This window comes from Pollachius pollachius (genome assembly GCF_949987615.1).
Source record: "Pollachius pollachius genome assembly, chromosome: 2".
Taxonomy (NCBI): Eukaryota; Metazoa; Chordata; class Actinopteri; order Gadiformes; family Gadidae; genus Pollachius; species Pollachius pollachius.
Genome location: NC_136935.1, coordinates 5,212,088 through 5,230,284, shown reverse-complemented (window position 1 = coordinate 5,230,284; position 18,197 = coordinate 5,212,088). Strand labels below are relative to the sequence as shown.

General features: G+C 46.6%; 1 protein-coding gene across 2 annotated transcripts in view; it reads left to right on the top strand.

The window, feature by feature from the left end:
- Positions 1-18,197, top strand: part of macrod2 (mono-ADP ribosylhydrolase 2) — a 403,152-nt gene that overhangs the window by 145,212 nt on the left and 239,743 nt on the right. For both annotated transcript variants that reach the window (XM_079730230.1, XM_079730229.1), the window contains exon 5: positions 12,059-12,175. In XM_079730230.1, the coding sequence (XP_079586356.1) occupies positions 12,059-12,175 (117 nt within the window). The remainder of the gene's footprint in view (positions 1-12,058; positions 12,176-18,197) is intronic.

Sequence of the window (18,197 nt, the reverse complement as noted above, 5' to 3'; positions counted from 1 at the left end):
AAAAGGCTCAACTAATAGATGGCACACTTTTAAAGTCGGCTAGAAGAGTTGTTTGACCATTGAGGATTCCTCACTGGTAAGCTAGCCCTTGTCAGCCATTTTGGCTTGGTTTGTTTACCTTAAGATACGTAAGGCTGTGTGATAAGTATTTGGCCTGTGAGCCCTTTGAGACTGTAATGGTGATTTAGGGCTACACAAATAAACTTGATTCGAAATTGAATTGAAGGCTAATCAGCCACAATAGCATGTTGCTATTCTTTTTATTTACTGCGTGTTTTCTCTTTAGTAATATAACATCTCTTAATTTGAATACATTTTATGTGAATTATACTAATCATTACAAAACATTTTCCTATAATTTCATATCATAAAAAGTCAATTTGTCACTGCCTTAATTTGCTTTCTGAATAGATAGACCCATTTACCAACATTTCAACATTTATCTTCATCTTTTATTTTAATGTAATGTTCAGTTTAACACCCTTTTCATTATGTGAGGACCTTTCATGATGCTTGTTATGAACATTAGCAATCATGGTTAATGAGAAAAAAAATTATAACCTTAGAAACAATGACAAAATAATGAACCGACTTTAAGATTATCCACAAATTAATTAGTAATTCCTCCTACTGGCATACTCCCCAGGTAATCTAAAATGGCATAAAGAACAATTAATCTATGCTTGCCCCAAAATCCAGATAAAGTTAGATTTTGCCTTCAAGTGTGGGCTTTAAGCAATAAGTATCCCTTTGCTTTCCATTGTGCTCTGCCTGTCTAAGTTTTATATTTGATTAAATGGTTTGCCCTCTGCACCTCATGTTAATTAATACAGTAGCGTGTGTTGCTATCACAAACAGTGATTTCAGTTTCTCCTCATTTTCAGTCTCTCGCAGTCACGGCTAACCACTGCACCCAAAACAAAATTGCTCACTCCCTAACTCACTCACTCTCACGTATCACTCTTTGTTCAGTAGTGTGATGGTGGTGGTGGTGGTGGTGGTGGGGGCTGTCTGGTGGATCTACGTGGGCGGTCTACCCCCTCCCTGTCTGGGGGGAGACGGGGTCAGGGGGTGGGATCTCCAGTGACACAGTGGGGCGCTGGTGTATTACCGGTCTTTGGAGATGGGCCCAGTGGAAGGGACACTTCTGTCAATGATGGTCCTCCCTGGGCTGGTTATTAGATTCTGCAGGGAACATTAGCAGTGGAACGAGTCCTACTGTGATGGAAGCTGGACCAATTCTCTCTCTCGCTCTCTCTCCCTCTGTCTTGCCTTCCCTCTCTTTCACTCTCGCTCTCTATCACCCCATCCCCCTCTTCCTCGTTCTCTCTCCCTCTCTCTCTCATCATCTCCCTCGCTCTCTCTCTCTCTCTCTCTCTCTCTCTCTCTCTCTCTCTCTCTCTCTCTCTCTCTCTCTCTCTCTCTCTCTCTCTCTCTCTGTCTGTGGTAAAGTCATGGCATCTGATTTAGGTGCTACTTGGAACTGAAGCCAATTGATCACCTTGACGTATTAAGGTTAGGTTGTTTGCAAATACAAATACACCGTTGCCACTATTTCACAGAGAGTGCATATCGGGATTTTTTTTCTTTCCATGCATGAGTTTGCTCTACCGTTTAACTGTTGGTGGTGTTTGCAAGAAAGTGTTTGTTTGCAATGATGAGTGTCACTTCAGATGGAACATTTTATTTTTAGAGCACATGTAAATATACAGAGAAAATGAGATTAAATGTGTTAAAATCATCTCACACATTGACAGCAACAACACACTCAATTTAAAGAAAATAATTTGTTACATATTTTGAATGAAAGGCATGTGGATTGACATATACATGCCGTAATTTAAAGTTAAAGATACTACGTTTGATGATGGGAATTAAATGTATTTGTAGATTCAAATGAGGTCGTACTTTACACATTTTTCCTCTTCATGATAATGAAGAAATGTAAAATGGCAGTAATCAGCAGCAATTCAAAGTTTCTCCCTTAAACCTGTAGGTCATCAAGCATGTGTGGGTATACTGGGGCACAGCAGGCCATGAGAGTGAGACGGAGACATCTGGTCCTTTTCAACATGAATCATTTAGGGATACTAAAATTACTAATTTGGATGATCTAGCTCCACACACGTTCATGTGATTAGCAGGACACCTAGGGGTCAAAGACACTAGGGAGTGAGCTGGAGACCTGGGGTCTCTTTTATATGAAAGAAGGCCTCATGGACACATACAATTATCAATTTGGGGGCTCTAGCCCTACAGAAAGTGTCTCACTTAGGCATCATAAAATGGTCCATTGAAACAATTTGTACATAAAAAGAGTTAGTATGAAATCATCAAAATGAATTGGAAGATTCATATTGTTGAAAAAGATCGGTTTATATATTTGTGTGTATATATACATATGAATAAACTGAGAATTTTCAACATTTAATATATATAAATATCAGTATATAATATATATTTTCAACAATAGGATCTTTCATTTCGATGAATTCAAAGGAACAATATGAATGCTTTAATATGCCCACTGTTCGTGTTGTTACATAACGTAAACACCTTTTCATGAAGGATCCTCCATAAATAACAAGTCTCACCTGTGTTCCATTCTCCTATTATCCCTCGAGGTGATTTGGCTGAAGGAGCTTCCCGCCACGTCCAAACCCCAGGGATGGTGTACAATGGCCACAGCTGTTCATGCATTTAAACCCACCGCAGTGGGCCTTTTCATTCACCGCCACCATCTTGTCCTCGTCCTCATAATTACGGACGTGCACGCTCCAGACTCCGGCCCCGCAGATCCAAGGCTCTGAAGCCGTGGCCCCGTGTCTGTTCCCAGACACAGCCTCCGTAGCCTGCTGTCCCCGGTCTGGGTTAATTAAGTCACATTTGTCTGCGTTGGGCCGGTCTGTCGTTGTGTCCTAGGGCACCGTGTGAATAAAGCTCCCGTGTTCAATCTCGCACCTCTAGCCCGGTCGGTGTGATAGAGCGAAGCGCTTTCACACCATGAACAAAGTTGTTTTTGTCTTTGTTTTTGCTACTGTAGTTTGCAGTAAGAAAATACTAAAATACATATCATCTACTTTAGGGGGGTTTTGTAGTGTGTGTGTGTATGTCTAATGGTGTTTTCTCTGGATACATCCGTATCGTCCATCAGGCGAATATTTCAACGTGGGCAATTTCTACAGGCGTTTAATGATGCCGGGATTAACGTATGTCGTTTGGTTTGACCCGGATCCAATCTTCTTGTGATTAGCCGAGCTGAGCTAACATCCCAGTAGCTAGAAGGATGCATCGATGTCTACACCACAATGCATTGTGGGATTCAGGGATCCGCATTTGACTCTGGTAGGTGCACGTCACTGATGCGTGGCGCCCTGTCTTGAAGCCTTGGTAGCTGACAGTGGGGTGGGGATAAGCTGAGATCCATGGCAACAGCATGTTGTGTTGTTCACGTTGATAATGTTTTTAACTGTGACTTTGAACTGCAGATGGGAAGTTGCTCAGTTGAAAAAATATATATACATAATAAATATATAAATATATATTAAGGAGATGTCAATAAACTACATGTTATTGAATGATATGACACGTAAACTAGACTTTACTGGGGGACTTTACTGGACTCCACTTTAATTCACGGATCTCAGTGAGTCAGGTAGCTCGTTATCACTTCGAACAAAGACATCAACACACGCATGGACACTCACACAAAAGTACGGCATAGCCCAAAACATCACACACACACACACACACATACACAAACACACACACTGCCAATACCGCTAGAATTGGTTTTGTTGAAGGATCAAAAGACGGCTGTCCTCAGACCCCCCCTCTAGCCTCACGCCGGAGCAGCCATTAACGGAGAGGTGCCAAAGGTAATCCAACCTCGGAGGAGAGGCGATAATAGTCCCAGTGACAGAGTGCTCGTTTGAAATAAGAGTCTGTGTGGAGAGTCAAGAGGTGAAAAGTCTGTGAGATATCGTAGATGGCAGAAGAAGCCAAGAGGCTCGGTTAGTGTCTCTCTTGGTGGGCTTTGTGAACGTGTGTGTGTGAACGTGTGTGTGTGTTTGTGCTGTTTCGGGGGTTGGCTGGTGGGGGGGAGGGGGGTTGATCATCCCCTTAACACAATGTGTTTACAAGACCTTCCCGGAGTGGTTAACCCCACAGCGGGCTGTGTTATGACCGGCCAGCAGTGCCTCTCCGGTCCGCAGATGAACCGGACAGCGGTCGTCGGGGTCAGGGGTCACGGGAGGAATGCACAGACCGTCTGCCGCTGGTTGTCTCCCCCAGCAGTGTGGCTCCGCAGAGCCGCGGCAGCCTTGCTGCAATATCACTCCCGGCACAGTTAAAACAGGGCTGGCTGGCTGGCTGTCCGAGGGGGGGGAATGCTTCAGAGGGGAGGCGGCAGCCATCTTGTCCATCTTGTCCCCAGCAGGTCAGCGCGGCCGGGGTCTGGCACCGGCCCGTCCGCAGCTGTCTCCTGTCTGTCCTCGCGGCGCGGGGGTCAGTCAGCGGTGGCCGGGCTGGTTTAAACCTGCTGCAGAGAGGTCACAGGGGGTCGGGCCCGGGAACAAGCTGGGGTGCATGTTGGATTGAACATGCTCTGTGGAGAACGTGGCTCCTTGCTGCGAGTAAGTTTTGTGAATTTGTGATTTGATATAGGAGACACGGAAGATCTGTATAAAAAGGCATATATAACAGGCTGAATAACAGGTTTAGGTTATTTTTTTCTAAGGTCAATTTCTATTTCACAGGTGAGACGGTGACATTCAACCCAAGATAAACAATCAGGGATCTCTGAAAGAGAGTTTTTATTTTTTTAATTCTCCAACGTTTCCTCAAGGAAACCTTTGGTTATGATATAACATAAACAGAAGCTTATTAACACCACTACTGGCGTGTCTACCGAATGCTTTGTTCTCAGCATGTTTATAGATCAATAGCACTCTGGAATACAACGTTGAAATAATAAGGTTAGCCCGGGTAACAATATGCTCACGTCAATACCACTAACACAAATTGCGGGGTCATCTTTGAGCAAAGGCAAAAAAGCGAAACACAAAAATCAACGAGATGCAATCGATTCAGAGTTTTTTTTGAATAATTTTAACATGGATACCTGCAATTTGAGAACATTTTTTTATTGAGATACAGTAAGCCTACAGTATGGTTAGTAGGTGGACAGCAATGGTAGACACAGGGGAAAAACACATCGCTGGAGGAGATGTTATATCATATCAACAACTCGGCTTGTTTGGTTGTTATATTATGCACCCATAATATAAACGTAGACTACTTGAGAAGATTAAAACTCCCACTAATTCTCTGGCCAACTGCACTCAACTGGTGTCCCATTCAAGGGGGGAGTCTACTTGTGTTGCACTCATTGGCAGCTGGGACAGGCTCCGCCCCCTCCCCCCCTCTGACCCCTACCAGGAGTAAATGGTTAAAGCAAGATGGATGACCGGCTCCGCTGGCAAGTTACAGCACCCTCACCAAGCAGCAAAATACGACATCAGTGTACCTGTCTCACCTTCCTACAGAACATCTATAAAAGGCTCTATCACCACTTTCACTATTGTTAGAACAACTTGTACCTTTAAAAGTGATGCCTTGTTATCAGTACTACCCTGAGGACTTACACAAGATGGCCGCCCCACACAATGTGTGTGTGTGTGTGTGTGTGTGTGTTCACAGTGTGTGTGGTGTGTCTGCTCACAGTGTGTGTGTGTGTGCGTGTATGTGTGTGTGTGTGTGTGTAACATGCTTAAGACCTGTGATGTGTGTCATTTATTCCTGTTCCAGCCTACAAAGGAGTGTCAGGGGAGTTGTGAAACATGTACGCTTGCGGGTGTATTTTCTCCGTCACTCTGGTGAACAGCCTCTCTGTGTGACTGACTGTACACCTTCCTCCCCACCTCACTCATGGCAGGGCCCCTTCTCCTGCTCCTTCTGCATTACGCCGAGCAGATTAACAACGGCGTTGCGATAACTTTAGCACAGCTGAGCGCGCGTTGACGCAGTGCGAGGCGGTGATTAGCAAACAGAAGCCCCCCAGTACCGCTGGGGGGCTCACGCACAATGGGGGACCACATCTATCTGACATTTGGTGGAGAGACCGCCATCTCCGATCGGCACTTGATTAGGAACTAATCCGTGTCATTATCTCCTTCAGCGCGGGAATGGGTGGAGGGAGAAGATGGCGTCGTAAATCACAGACGCGAGGGGAGGGGGGGGGGGGGGGGCATATTTCATCAGCATGTTATCTCTCTCTGCGGTGTCCGTCTCAGGTTCCGACTCGGACGCCATAGAGAGACACACACACACAGACGAGATGAGATATGCAGATAAGAGGCAGAGGGAAACGTTGTTGCCATGGATACCGTAAAACGTAGGGGAGGTGAGGATAGGGGGGGTGGACGAGGCGACGGTTTCTGAATGATATTTGCAGCATTTGATATGAGTCACTCGCCGTCTCTTATATTGTTTACATTACAGCTTTGAACAACTGGAAACTGTCTCTCTCAGGAGGGAGAGAGAGATAAAGAGAGATACAGAGGCAGAGGGCGAGTGAGACAGTGAGAGAGAGAGCGAGTAACAGAGAGAGAGAGAGAGAGATAAACAGAGACAGAGAGAGAGAACGTGAAAGCCTAGACTTGATTCTTGAGAGAGAGAGAGAGAGAGAGAGGGAGAGAGGGAGAGGGAGAGAGAGAGAGAGAGGGAGAGAGAGAGAGAGAGAGAGAGGAAGAGAGAGAGAGGGAGAGGGAGGGAGGAGGTCCTTTGACATTGATACCTCTATCCTCCCTCCCCTAAACAACGCAGCGCCCTCCCTCCCTCAGATGATGCCCTGACACCCTGCCCACACGCTATCCTGCCAGATACTGCCCACGGCAGTTTGCCCCCTCCTTCTCCCTCAGACGGCGTAGTGTAGCCCCCCCCTCCTCCTCCTCCTCCTCCTCCTCCTCGGCTGGCTCCAGTCCTGAACCTGAGCCTCTGAGGAGCAAGGAAATAATTAGGAGGAGAAAATTGCGGCTGACACTATTTCTGAAAAGCAGGGTATTGTAATGAGAGCAGAGCAGGTATTCACTGTGTGTGGAGAGAGCGATTGAGAGGGGAGGAGAGGGAGGGAGGGAGATACTAAAGAGAGAAAGAGGGAAATAAAGAGAGAGGGGGAGGGGGAGTGAAAGAGATTCTAAAGAGAGAAAGAGGGAGTTAAAGAGTGAGAGAGATACTAAAGAGAGATAGACGGAGATAAAAAGAGAGGGGGGAGGGAGAGATTGAGAGAGAAAAAGAAGAGAGATGGAGGGAGAGGGGGATAAAGAGAGGGGGGGAGGTAGATCGAGAGAGTGAGAGTGAGAGAGATGCTAAAGAGAGAGAGGGAGAGATGGATTTACAGATAAAAGGAGATGGAAAATACAGGGAGAGAAAGAGAGGCAGGGAGTGAGAGATGGAGGGCGAGGGAGGGTGAGAGAGAAATTAGGAGCGGCCGCAAGCGGGGGAGGGCGGCTGGTTCCCAGGCGGGGCCTGGGAGTGGCCCGGGAAGGTAAGCAGGGTTTTGCGGAGTGCTTTAATGCATGTGGGAACGCAGCCCCGGGAGGGCACGGCGGAGAGGGCTGCAACAATGGCAGAGCCAAGGTTACGGCTCTGGGACTCATTCATACTATCCCAGCATTTCGCGCGTGCAAAGACATATACCCGCCTGCCTCGACACATACCCACACACGCACATGCAGATACACACACAAACGCACCGATGCATGCTCTTCGTCCCTTATATCTGTCTCTCTCAATCTGTAATGTCCTCCATCTTACCCCGACCCTCTCTTTTTCTCACTCTTTATTTCTCTCTCTGTCACTTTCCTTCTCTCCCTCTGTCTCTCTCCCTCGCCCTCTCTGTCTTTGCCGCTCGCCCTGGCTCTCACTCTTTTCAGAGGGATGCTGTGCAGCCCAGGCTCAAAGTTATCTTCATTAGCGGTGGAGTGCTGGTTCGGGGGGTGCCTGTGGGCTGTGGGGCGGGGGGAGCAAGACACTCAAAGGAGATGAATAAATGTTTTGTCCCACATAGGCCCTTAAAGCAGAGGGGCCCGGCTGGGGCGACTGCTGCGGGGAGGGAGATAGACGAGGCACCGGTCGTTATATTTCACCAGCGACTAAAGGGATAGGGCTACACTACAGTGGGCGACAGATGCTCCCACTTAAATATTAAGCATTTAAAATAAATGTCCTTCACTGAAGATATTTAACCGGCCGACCGCTGAAATGTGGGTAGCGATGGTTGCCTGTTTCAGATATTTACAGTTAGGGCATTTCGCAGATGCTTTTATCCAAAGCGACTTACAATACGTACATTTGTCTGAAGAAGGAAAAACAACAATGCATCGCTGTCGGTAAAGTAAGGATGTTTAAGTGCCAAGCACTTACAATTGTAAGGTAAACCCATTCCCCATATGCAGCAAAGATCGCTAGGATAAGATGCTACTCGATACGAAGTAGTATTTGTAAGTGCAAGGACGTACAAACATACAATAAGTGCGTAACAGGGGTGAGAGGGTTCGTGTTATGCACTTGTCGCTCTTGGTGTGCGTCTTGATTTGTTAAACGTTGTGTGACTTGCTTAGTGAGGAACACAAAAGTGGACGCGTTTTCCAGAGTTCACCCACGTCCTTGAAACTGAGTTAAAACCCACACAAGGGTGTCGCATTTTCCAGTCGATGTGAAAAAATGTTTTATTCCTAGCCACATATATGTATCGGTATACCTCCATTGTAATGTATTGTGTAATTGCCCGTGTTGGCAAGGTCTCGGCGTACATCCGACGTCACGTCTGTCGTCGTGAGTGTCGGAGCGAGCACTGCCTCACACCTTGACGGATGTGAGGTGAGCGTCGGTGTCAGTCTCTGTTAATGAGGATCAGAGGCTCCGGCGGAAACATCGCACACGCCCCCTTCCATAGGATCCTGCTGGGAATAATGCCCACATACACACACATCCCAACGCACACTGCCTAAATGGGGGGAAAGGAATTGATGACCAAATTGGATCTGGGTCACATTTCCACTTCGAAAAAAAAGCAAAGAATAAGACCACCCCCCCCCCCCCCTCCCCCCTCCTTCCCATCTGCTGTGAGTCATCCAAATAATGGATGTGTTGCGCGGTGGCTTTCCGGGTGAAGCGATGACTTCCTTCCCCTGGTTGGAGCCGCCAAGCGTCACTGTCTAGTTAGCTCCGAGATCACAAGTTTGAGATATTTTTAATTTATTTTTTTGGCGCCCCCACACGTCAGCATGCTAACAAGCAGAACATCAACAACAAAGCGCACGTACACACACACACACACAAGTGCCCGCGCCCACACACGTGTGCACGCACGCACGTACGCATATACACATATACACACATACACATGCACACGAACACACACACACACACACACACACACATGCACACAAGTGCCTGCACACAAACAAACACTCACATACACACACACACACACACACTCCTTCAGCATTAATCAGCACAACCCCACTCCTTCCGCGAAGGCATCTGAGCAGAGCAGGTGAATTTAAACTGCAGATCCCAGATCCTGGCCCTCGGCCACATCAGCTCAGCGTTTCCTTCCTGGATTTACGAGCAGAGCCTCGCCAGTCCTCGGGGCGGCGACGCCGGGGCCCCCACCAGCCAGCGGCCCGCCACTAGGGGCCCGCTTTACTTTGCATTAAAAGAAGAGAAAATCACACAGAAACGGTGGTGCACCTTTATCTAGGTTGTCCTTCGCTAACCGTTAAAAAACGCCGGAACTCAGGGGGCCCAGACGCACCCCAGAGGGTGCAGATCCTTCTGGCAAAGCTTTTTGCAACGTGACGCAACCCCGCAGTCTGGTTGGTTCCTCTCGGGCTCCCACAATGCCCCTGGGCAGCCGATCGACCAGGCCTGACGGAGACGGAGGATGAGTCACGGGGGGGGGGGGGGGCGCTCTCCTTCTGGAGAGGCTCCATGGGGGGTACCTTACTCAGGTACCGGTCGCTCGGCAACAGGGTACCGCGACCTATCAGCTAGCCGCACAGCTCATGGGGTGGATGTTTACACATACGCAAAGTTGTGTAGCTGACCCTAATGATCGAGTTGTCACAGGGCTTAAGGATGTGACACACACACACACAAACATAAACACACATATACACAAAGACACTCTAAACCCACACACACACTGTTAACACACACACGCACACACACACATATACACATATACACACACGAACACTCTATGAACGCATAAACTGTGAGCTGCGGCCATCTTGTTCTGCCTGTTAAACTTGCCCTAATATTGCAAAAATAATTCCCTAATTTTTCATGTTAGTATAAGATATGGATATGGAGTAAGAAAAGTCTGCCATTTTTACAGGGAAAGTCTGTAGGCATCAGAACGTAAAAGACTAAATCTGGTTGGCGCGGTAGGAAAAGTTATATCTAAATAAGTGTGGATTATTTAGGGTGTGTAGTTGGGTAGTACAGTTATTGGCCCTAAGAACATCAAGCAAGCAAGATCAATAATCAGCGAGAAAGTGAAAATGTTGTTTCGTCGACACGGTAAGACATTGTTCTACTGACTCCCCAGGCCACCTTCATGTCGGTCGAGCGGTCGCTGTCATCGTGCTGTTTGCCCGTCACACCTCCGTCTTTGTCACACGTATGTTTGGGTTCTCAAAAAGCCATCAGGATCCATCTCTGTCCTCTAGCTGTCCCCGGCTCCATTAAAGATGATACATACCGCCGCAAAACCCTCCACCCAGCTGTTGTCTTTGATTCGTCCCTGGAAGATAAATAGCTAAATAAAGCGAAAAAGAACGACACGAATAAAGAAAGATGATTTAGGCAAAAGATGGACATTACACCAAAGCAAAGTTGTTGTTGTTTGTGACAGACGCCCATCACGTTGTGTGTTGTGTTAAATTAATGTGATTGTAATGAAGGCATGTAGGCTCCTGTGTTGTCTCAGTAGCCCACATGTGGATAGAGATAGCTTTCATCAGTCCTCCTTGTAACAAACCCACACTCTGCTGCTCACGAGGCAGTATAATCCAGTGAGGAATAGCAAGCGTTACAGGTGTTTACTCTGAAAAAGAATCCTATCCCCCCCCTGTTTGCCCAATGACTTTTTACTTCCTTCTCCTCCTCTCGGTTCCCTTAACCTCTTATGGCTTATGAGGATTTTACAGGATGACTTGAAGAGGATTTCATGATGTTTCAGTGTGATTGATAACAGGCTCTTGGAAGGGCTGTCAGCCCTCGCGCGGACGGATAATGTGGATTTCTATCTCTACGCCTTCTCTTGTGAGACGCGCCATCAATCACCTCCGTCGCCGCCGTAACCCGGGAAAATTAAAACCGTAGCGAGCAAGCAAGGGCTTTCCCAGTACAACCAGGACACCCATCAAAGGCAGGGAGTGGGAGGGGTGGTGTTGTCGGGAGGAGGGGAAAGGGTGAGGCGACAGAATAGGCACAGATCAACGCCGTAACGCCTGGGTACACAGAGAAGAGCGAGGCCGGCCCCAGCCCTGCCTCAGGGAACCCAGAGCGGAGATAATGGTGTGACTGTAGCCTCGTGCCGCTGGCTGCAATAGGCTCATTTTCATCTGCGCCCCGGCCATTATTAGATCTAAGCCGAGCCTCTGCTGCCTGTTGTCAATATTTACAGAAAACCGCCAAAGTACCGCGTGAGAGCCACGTGCGGCGGTGTTAAAACAGAAGGAGCGGGTGTTCGGCTAAACGTAAAGCGGCAGCGGTGCGACTCTCGGGGAACAACGCGGGTGCTGGGGATGAATCAAGGTCACCGCAGCGATGACGTTGGTTTCAACATCTGTTGTCTTACGTCGTCTGCGAATGCCTCCCCGTCGAAAGCGCGCATGATGTACCAATTCATTCACCCCACTGCTCTTTCGTTTTATGTAACTGCTATTTTATGTCCTCATGTTATCTGTTCTCTCGCACTGACCTCTGTGTGTGTGTGTGTGTGTGTGTGTGTGTGTGCGTGTGTGTGTTTCTGTCTCCTTTGCAGTTGATGGCTGCATACACAAGGCTGCGGGGGGATGTCTGTATGATGAGTGTCACTCCCTTAATGGCTGTGAAACCGGCAAAGCCAAAATCACCTGTGGCTATGATCTGCCCGCCAAATGTAAGTGCAACTTATTGTCTTTTCTTTTGTGTTTCATTCCTGGGTTTTTCTGGGTGAAGAAGCAGTAAGCCCTGGAAACAAGATGAAATAAAGCTTCACATGCCGCTGGGAGCAATCACACACACACACACGAACACACACACACATGTACATGTACACGCACACATGCACACGCACACAAACTGCAATGAATACAGACACACACACAAACACACAGATACACACGCACACAAACTCCAATTAATACAGACAGACACACAGATACCCACAGAGCTACACACACAAACAAACTGAAATAAATACACACACGCACACACACACTGCAGTGAATACAGACACACAGCGAAGAATACAGACATACACACAGCAACACACTATGCACTGTTTAAAATAGGGTGTCAAATACACACACACACAAACACACATTAAGTCAACCATAGAGAGAGACACAGTTCATAACAGGGAGGAGAAATAAGGGGTAAAACAGGGAACATCCATCAAGTTCTAGAGGAGCGCTTGGAATGAGGTTATCCTCATAATCCTAAAAAACACAATTATTTTAACGACAGTTTATTTGTTTTCGGGACGCGCCATTCCTCATGAGCGAAGCCATTGTTATTTTGCAGGCTAATAAATATGATCGGTGGATATGCTATGGCTAGCTGGAGATGCCATCTGCACACAAACAAAGACATTAAGAAACCTATTAGTTGGATCATTTGATTGATATTTCATCCCTGATTTGTTCTATTAATGGTTCTCGACGCCATTACCGCAGGAGCGCCTGTAGATTACGCCTTCTCCTTTGTTTGGGCTCCATCGAGAACCTAATGTTTTCTTCGACAGAGTGTACACGTGAGAGTGAATGTGTGTGTGTGTGTGTGTGTGTGTGTGTGTGTGTGTGTGTGTGTGTGTGTGTGTGTGTGTGTGTGTGTGCGTGTGCATGCAAGTCTATGTGAATGTTTGCCTGGGAGTTCTGTGAGATAAATGAATGGAGGGAGAGAGTGGCACATGTGTTCATGAATACGTGATGTCTCGGTGCTTTTGTAGGGCCGCCACTCGTCGAGAGGCAGGCGAACAGAGGCAGACGCACCTCTGTCACCACGCGTTGCATGTGGCAATTACACCCGGCGCATTGTCCGCCCTTTGTTTCATCACGGTTAGCGTGTGGAATCAATGTTTTGAGGGGGTGGGTGGGTGGGAGGGAGGGAGAGAGAGAGAGAGAGAGAGGCGGGGGGGTGGGTGGGTGGGAGGGAGGGAGAGAGAGAGAGGCGGGGGGGGGGGATGCACCACCATATGTACTCGACCCCAGCTGGATTAAACACAAGGTTTCAGGCAAGTTGAGATGACGAGACGGTATACAACTGCATATAATATGAATTCCAACATAAAAATGGACGACCAAGCAAGGACATTGTCATATCGATGAAGAAAACAGAACAGAGGATGTGATAATGTATTTTGCCATAAAGATGTCTGTTATATACTGATGAATACAGTATAGGTGAGCGAGTGGATGGATGGAGCCTGAGAGTTATCCTAATCCCTCAATGTCGCTGTGGCGATGAGGATTCTCCCTAATCCAATAAAACCTACCAGCAAATATAACAACCTGTTGTAATATTACCCTGTGTTGTCGTGACTGACAACACTTTTTTGTTCCATCTGCATTGTCCCTCTCAGCTTATCTTGGAAAATAACAGCTGTGGCAGACATTATTCTCATTGGCCCCATCTCTCAGTCTCTCTTTCTCTTTCTGTCTGTTTCTCTCCCTGTCTCTCTATCTGTCTCCCTCTCTATTATAAATTCAAGCAGTTTAAACTATTTATCGAGGACAAATATCAAAATTAAGCAAAAAGGTAAAAGTGTAAAAAAAAATTACCCATCTCCACAGGTATCTCTATTTCTTTCTCTCTCTGTCTCTCTCTGTCTCTTTATATGTCTCTCTATTTTCCATTCATTCCCATTCAATTTGAAGTAGCATTTTTGGCATGAAAATAAAGTTTGAGCAGGTAAAAAAATCTAACCAAGGAAAAACAACTGAACCAAAAAAGGTAAAAAAAAAAACCTGTTCAAATAATTAGTTAATGGTGAGGGAGTGAATCAACTATTTACTGGAACACGGCCACATAATTAGTCTTTACCAATTTCCATAGACATATCTCTCCCTCCCTCTCCTTCTCTGTCTTCCATGTCTTTCTCTCTCTCTCTCTCTCTCTCTCTTTTTCTCTTTCTCTCTTTCTCCCGCTTTCTCTGTCTCTCGTTCCGTGTCTCTCTCTCTCTCTCTCTCCTCTCTCTCTCTCCCGCTCTCCTTCTCTCTCTCGCTGCTCTCTCTCTCTCGCTGCTCTCTCTCTCTCTCTCGCTCTCTCTCTCTCTCTTTCTCTCTGTCTCCTGCTATCTCTGTCTCTTGTTCCGTCTCTCTCTCTCGCTCTCTCTCTCTCTCTCTCTCTCTCTCTCTCTCTCTCTCTCTCTCTCTCTCTCTCTCTCTCTCTCGCGCGCTCTCGCTCTCGTGCCAGAGTTGTGTTGTTCTTCCATCAGTTTCTGACAGTGACTTATGTGTTCCTCCCACACCGCCACAACTGCCAAGAGCGTCTTATTCATCAGTTTACAAATCCCAAATAATCACCTACCCACACGGAAATGACAGAGTAAACAAACAAGGCGACACATTTGTGCATCGTTTCCCTCCCATTTCCTGTGTCTTTGTTGTTGCGTCTTTGTCGCGCGTTCGTTGTGTTGTTTTGTACCATGAGCACGTCGTGTATAATGGATTTCATGCTATTTGCAGGCTCTTTTAGATTTTCCTTAAAGTGTGGATTATTTCTTTTTGTAATGATTTTATTATTAGTATACGTTTGATGCGTCACCTTTCTTCACTGTCTCGTCCCTGCTCTGAATGAGACCAATGCAATGAAATGACAGCTGTATTGAGTTTTTGACATATCAAAGAATTTGGGCAGCCCATTGAATCCAAATCAGTTGTGACAGGGCAAAAAACGTAGCCCTTTAACTGGTACGAAACTGCCTCATTGAATGAACTGACAGTGTTAAATCTGATTCAAGTTGGCGGCCATGTTTCTTTTGTACCATTTAAATAATGACTTGCTTCCGTGTTCATATGTTGCCTATACGACCACATATAAACAACGTGTGAACATAACACTTAGATATCGTTTTTTCTGCAAAATAAGCACATTTACACTGCTTCAAGCGTGCTTCTGTGGACGCGTGTGTACAGATGGTGTTTTTTTTTTATCTAGTTATCCAAGAGTGAAAGCAAAGCACACAGATGGAACATTACCATTTACTGCTTGGCAAAGTTAAATGTTTCCAACGTGGGCTTACACTCCTCCGTTTTTTGCCAACACATTAGTCTGCCTTTCCCCAAATTTGCGCTAAACACTTTTCACTCCCGGATGGGCGAGTGCTGGAAGAAGTGCACTTGTTTCTGGGATCGACCTCCACGCGAGTAATTGGAAATGAGTTAGTCTATACCTCAACTTAAACCGAACAAACCGGCAGACACTTAGCTTCAAATTGAGGCATGGCTGTGGGCTTGGGTCCCACGCCTACACAACTGCTATTTCAGGGCTCTACTAACAAGCCAATGGCAGCGGCCCATCCATCAACCGCCATGCCTGACCATTGTTCACTATCATCCAGGTGGTGACCGTCATTAAGGAATAATCAGAGCCCCAAATTATATACGATTTGGTTCGTTCAAGCAAGAGCAGAAGGACACTTTCTTCCCTCCCAAGCCCCCCCAGAATAAGAAAAAAGCTTTTTCAGTAGCGCAGGGATTGTAATTCAATGGCACCTGTGGCAGCAGAGAAATAAACATAGAGGAAATGAAATCCTTCCTTGTGTTTATGAACGAATAAAGTAAATTATACCGCATACACCGCTCTATACCATCTATGCTAAATAAGCCTATCTACAGGGAGGGCAGGAGCCCGCCTCGCAGCTCATGTGAACTCGTATGAACCAGAGATCTTCTTGTCTAGAGGTTGGATGGAGCCGAGGCGATGGGGACCAGCCCACCACCACCACCACCCTCTTTGCTCTCAAGACAAGAAAATTGCTCTTCATTACATTCCACTAAGCAGTCCAGGCTGTGTGAATCCCGGTGGCAAATGACCCTCTCTTTTAGAAGAACAAGCACATGTGGGACTGATTATTATGGGCTGGCCAAGGATTATTAATCAATGACAGTAATTATCCAGCGAGCATACCGGAAAGAAAGGAGAAAAAATAACTTTGTCTGTCTTGTCAGGCAAATTGTCCATGTGTGCGGCGACTAACCCATCCGTTAACGGTCTGGGAGTCGACTTTAAAAGCCTCCCGGTGTATTTACCCACTTTTTGACGTGGTGTGACGTTAGCCTCAGGGGCAAAACATGTTAACGGTAACATTCATTTGAACGGAGCAGACCAGTGCGCGTTTCCCTGTCAGAAAAGGGTAAAAAGAGAAGAAGACCTCACGGTCCTAGGTTAATTCTGAGACCCGCAGAAAAGCCCCGCCATGCTGTTTCCACAGCCCCAGCTAGCTTGCAGGTGTTATTTAGCAGCAGTGGGGCTAAGGCCCTTTAATCCTATTGATACACTGCAGCTCATTACTGGCCTTCCGGATCACTGGGAACCGTGGTTTTGTTAGTAGCTCATTTGATGGTTTGCTGGGACAGTGGAAAAGGGCTTTCCAGTAGAAGTAAAAAAATATATGTTTGTGTTTTTAGGGCATTCTGTACCGATATTTTGCGTTCTCAATTTCACCAAGAACAGTGTTGTTGTTGTTGTTGTTGTTGTTGTTGTTGTTGGTGTGATAGATCGATGGCTGAACATTGCAGAGCGTTTATCCCACAGATATTAACACCTGCCAACATACGTGGTGTTTGTGTGTGTTGCTGCCTCCTGAAATACTATAGGATAGTAAGGAAAGTACAGAGCGTCTCTGTACAATGGAAACAAAACAACATTGGAACTGGTTATTTATGGCCGGGTAGCTCTCCCGTCATTTCTCGAAATGTTGTTGACTGATGCTTGCTGCACGACAATCAAGGTGAAGCCAGACGTTTAAAGTTGGATTCTCACTCTGTATTCAAAAACTTTTTTATTTGCGATATTTGCAGTGAAATAGTCAATTTTATCATCCCGCAGAAGCAAACAAATTGCATTTTAAACGTCCAGTGGATAAGGCCATTAGATGTTGAAGAAGCCGATTCCCAAACTACACTATCGACCAAAGTGTCAGCCTTTTGTTTACCAGGTCGGGCTAATAAATGCTCTTCACATCTTTGATTACCATAAATGAAAGAACATATATTATCAGAGTTTATATTATTGTAAGCCTTTTAATACAACACGCCCTCTGGTGTAAAAATGTGTTGCCATTATGTATTGTTACTGTGACACAGTCCCAGACTTATCTCCTCCACAAACTGCTTGAACCCCTGGCCGTGGCCGTCGGAGTGACCGGGCGTTCCCGCTGGGCTCTCTCTGTGGTCCCGCCTGTCAACACGACGCAAAGGACCTTGTCTGTTCATCTGCATTTTGCACATTTCAGCTGCCGCTGTCACGGCATGGACCTAGGAAGTATTTAGAGTTCAAACCAGAGGTCCGTCTGAGGAGGTTAGCGTCCCAGTGGAGCGCTGATATCAGACCGGGCCTGTTTTCACTCTCCCGTTTCATCCTTCACCCGGTTCCCAGTCCTCGCTCCCCCAAGCCCCCCCCGGGGCCGGACTGGATTGACAGTTCAAACCGCCCGCCACGGCTTTAGGCTTTTTTTCTCCTCCATCTCGTCTTTCTCGTTGTTGTCCCCATTTAGGAATGACACGCGTTACATTATTAATAATGTTTGGATCGCAACATGAGGGATGTGACTTCAATGTCTTGTCTTCAGCGTTGTACGGATGCCTTCTGTACAGTTGGGGTCCCTTTAGGGGACAAACACTGCTTTATTTGTGTTTGTGGGTAATCTGACGTGCAACATTCAACCACGAATAACTATTGGATTGAATAGGATGACA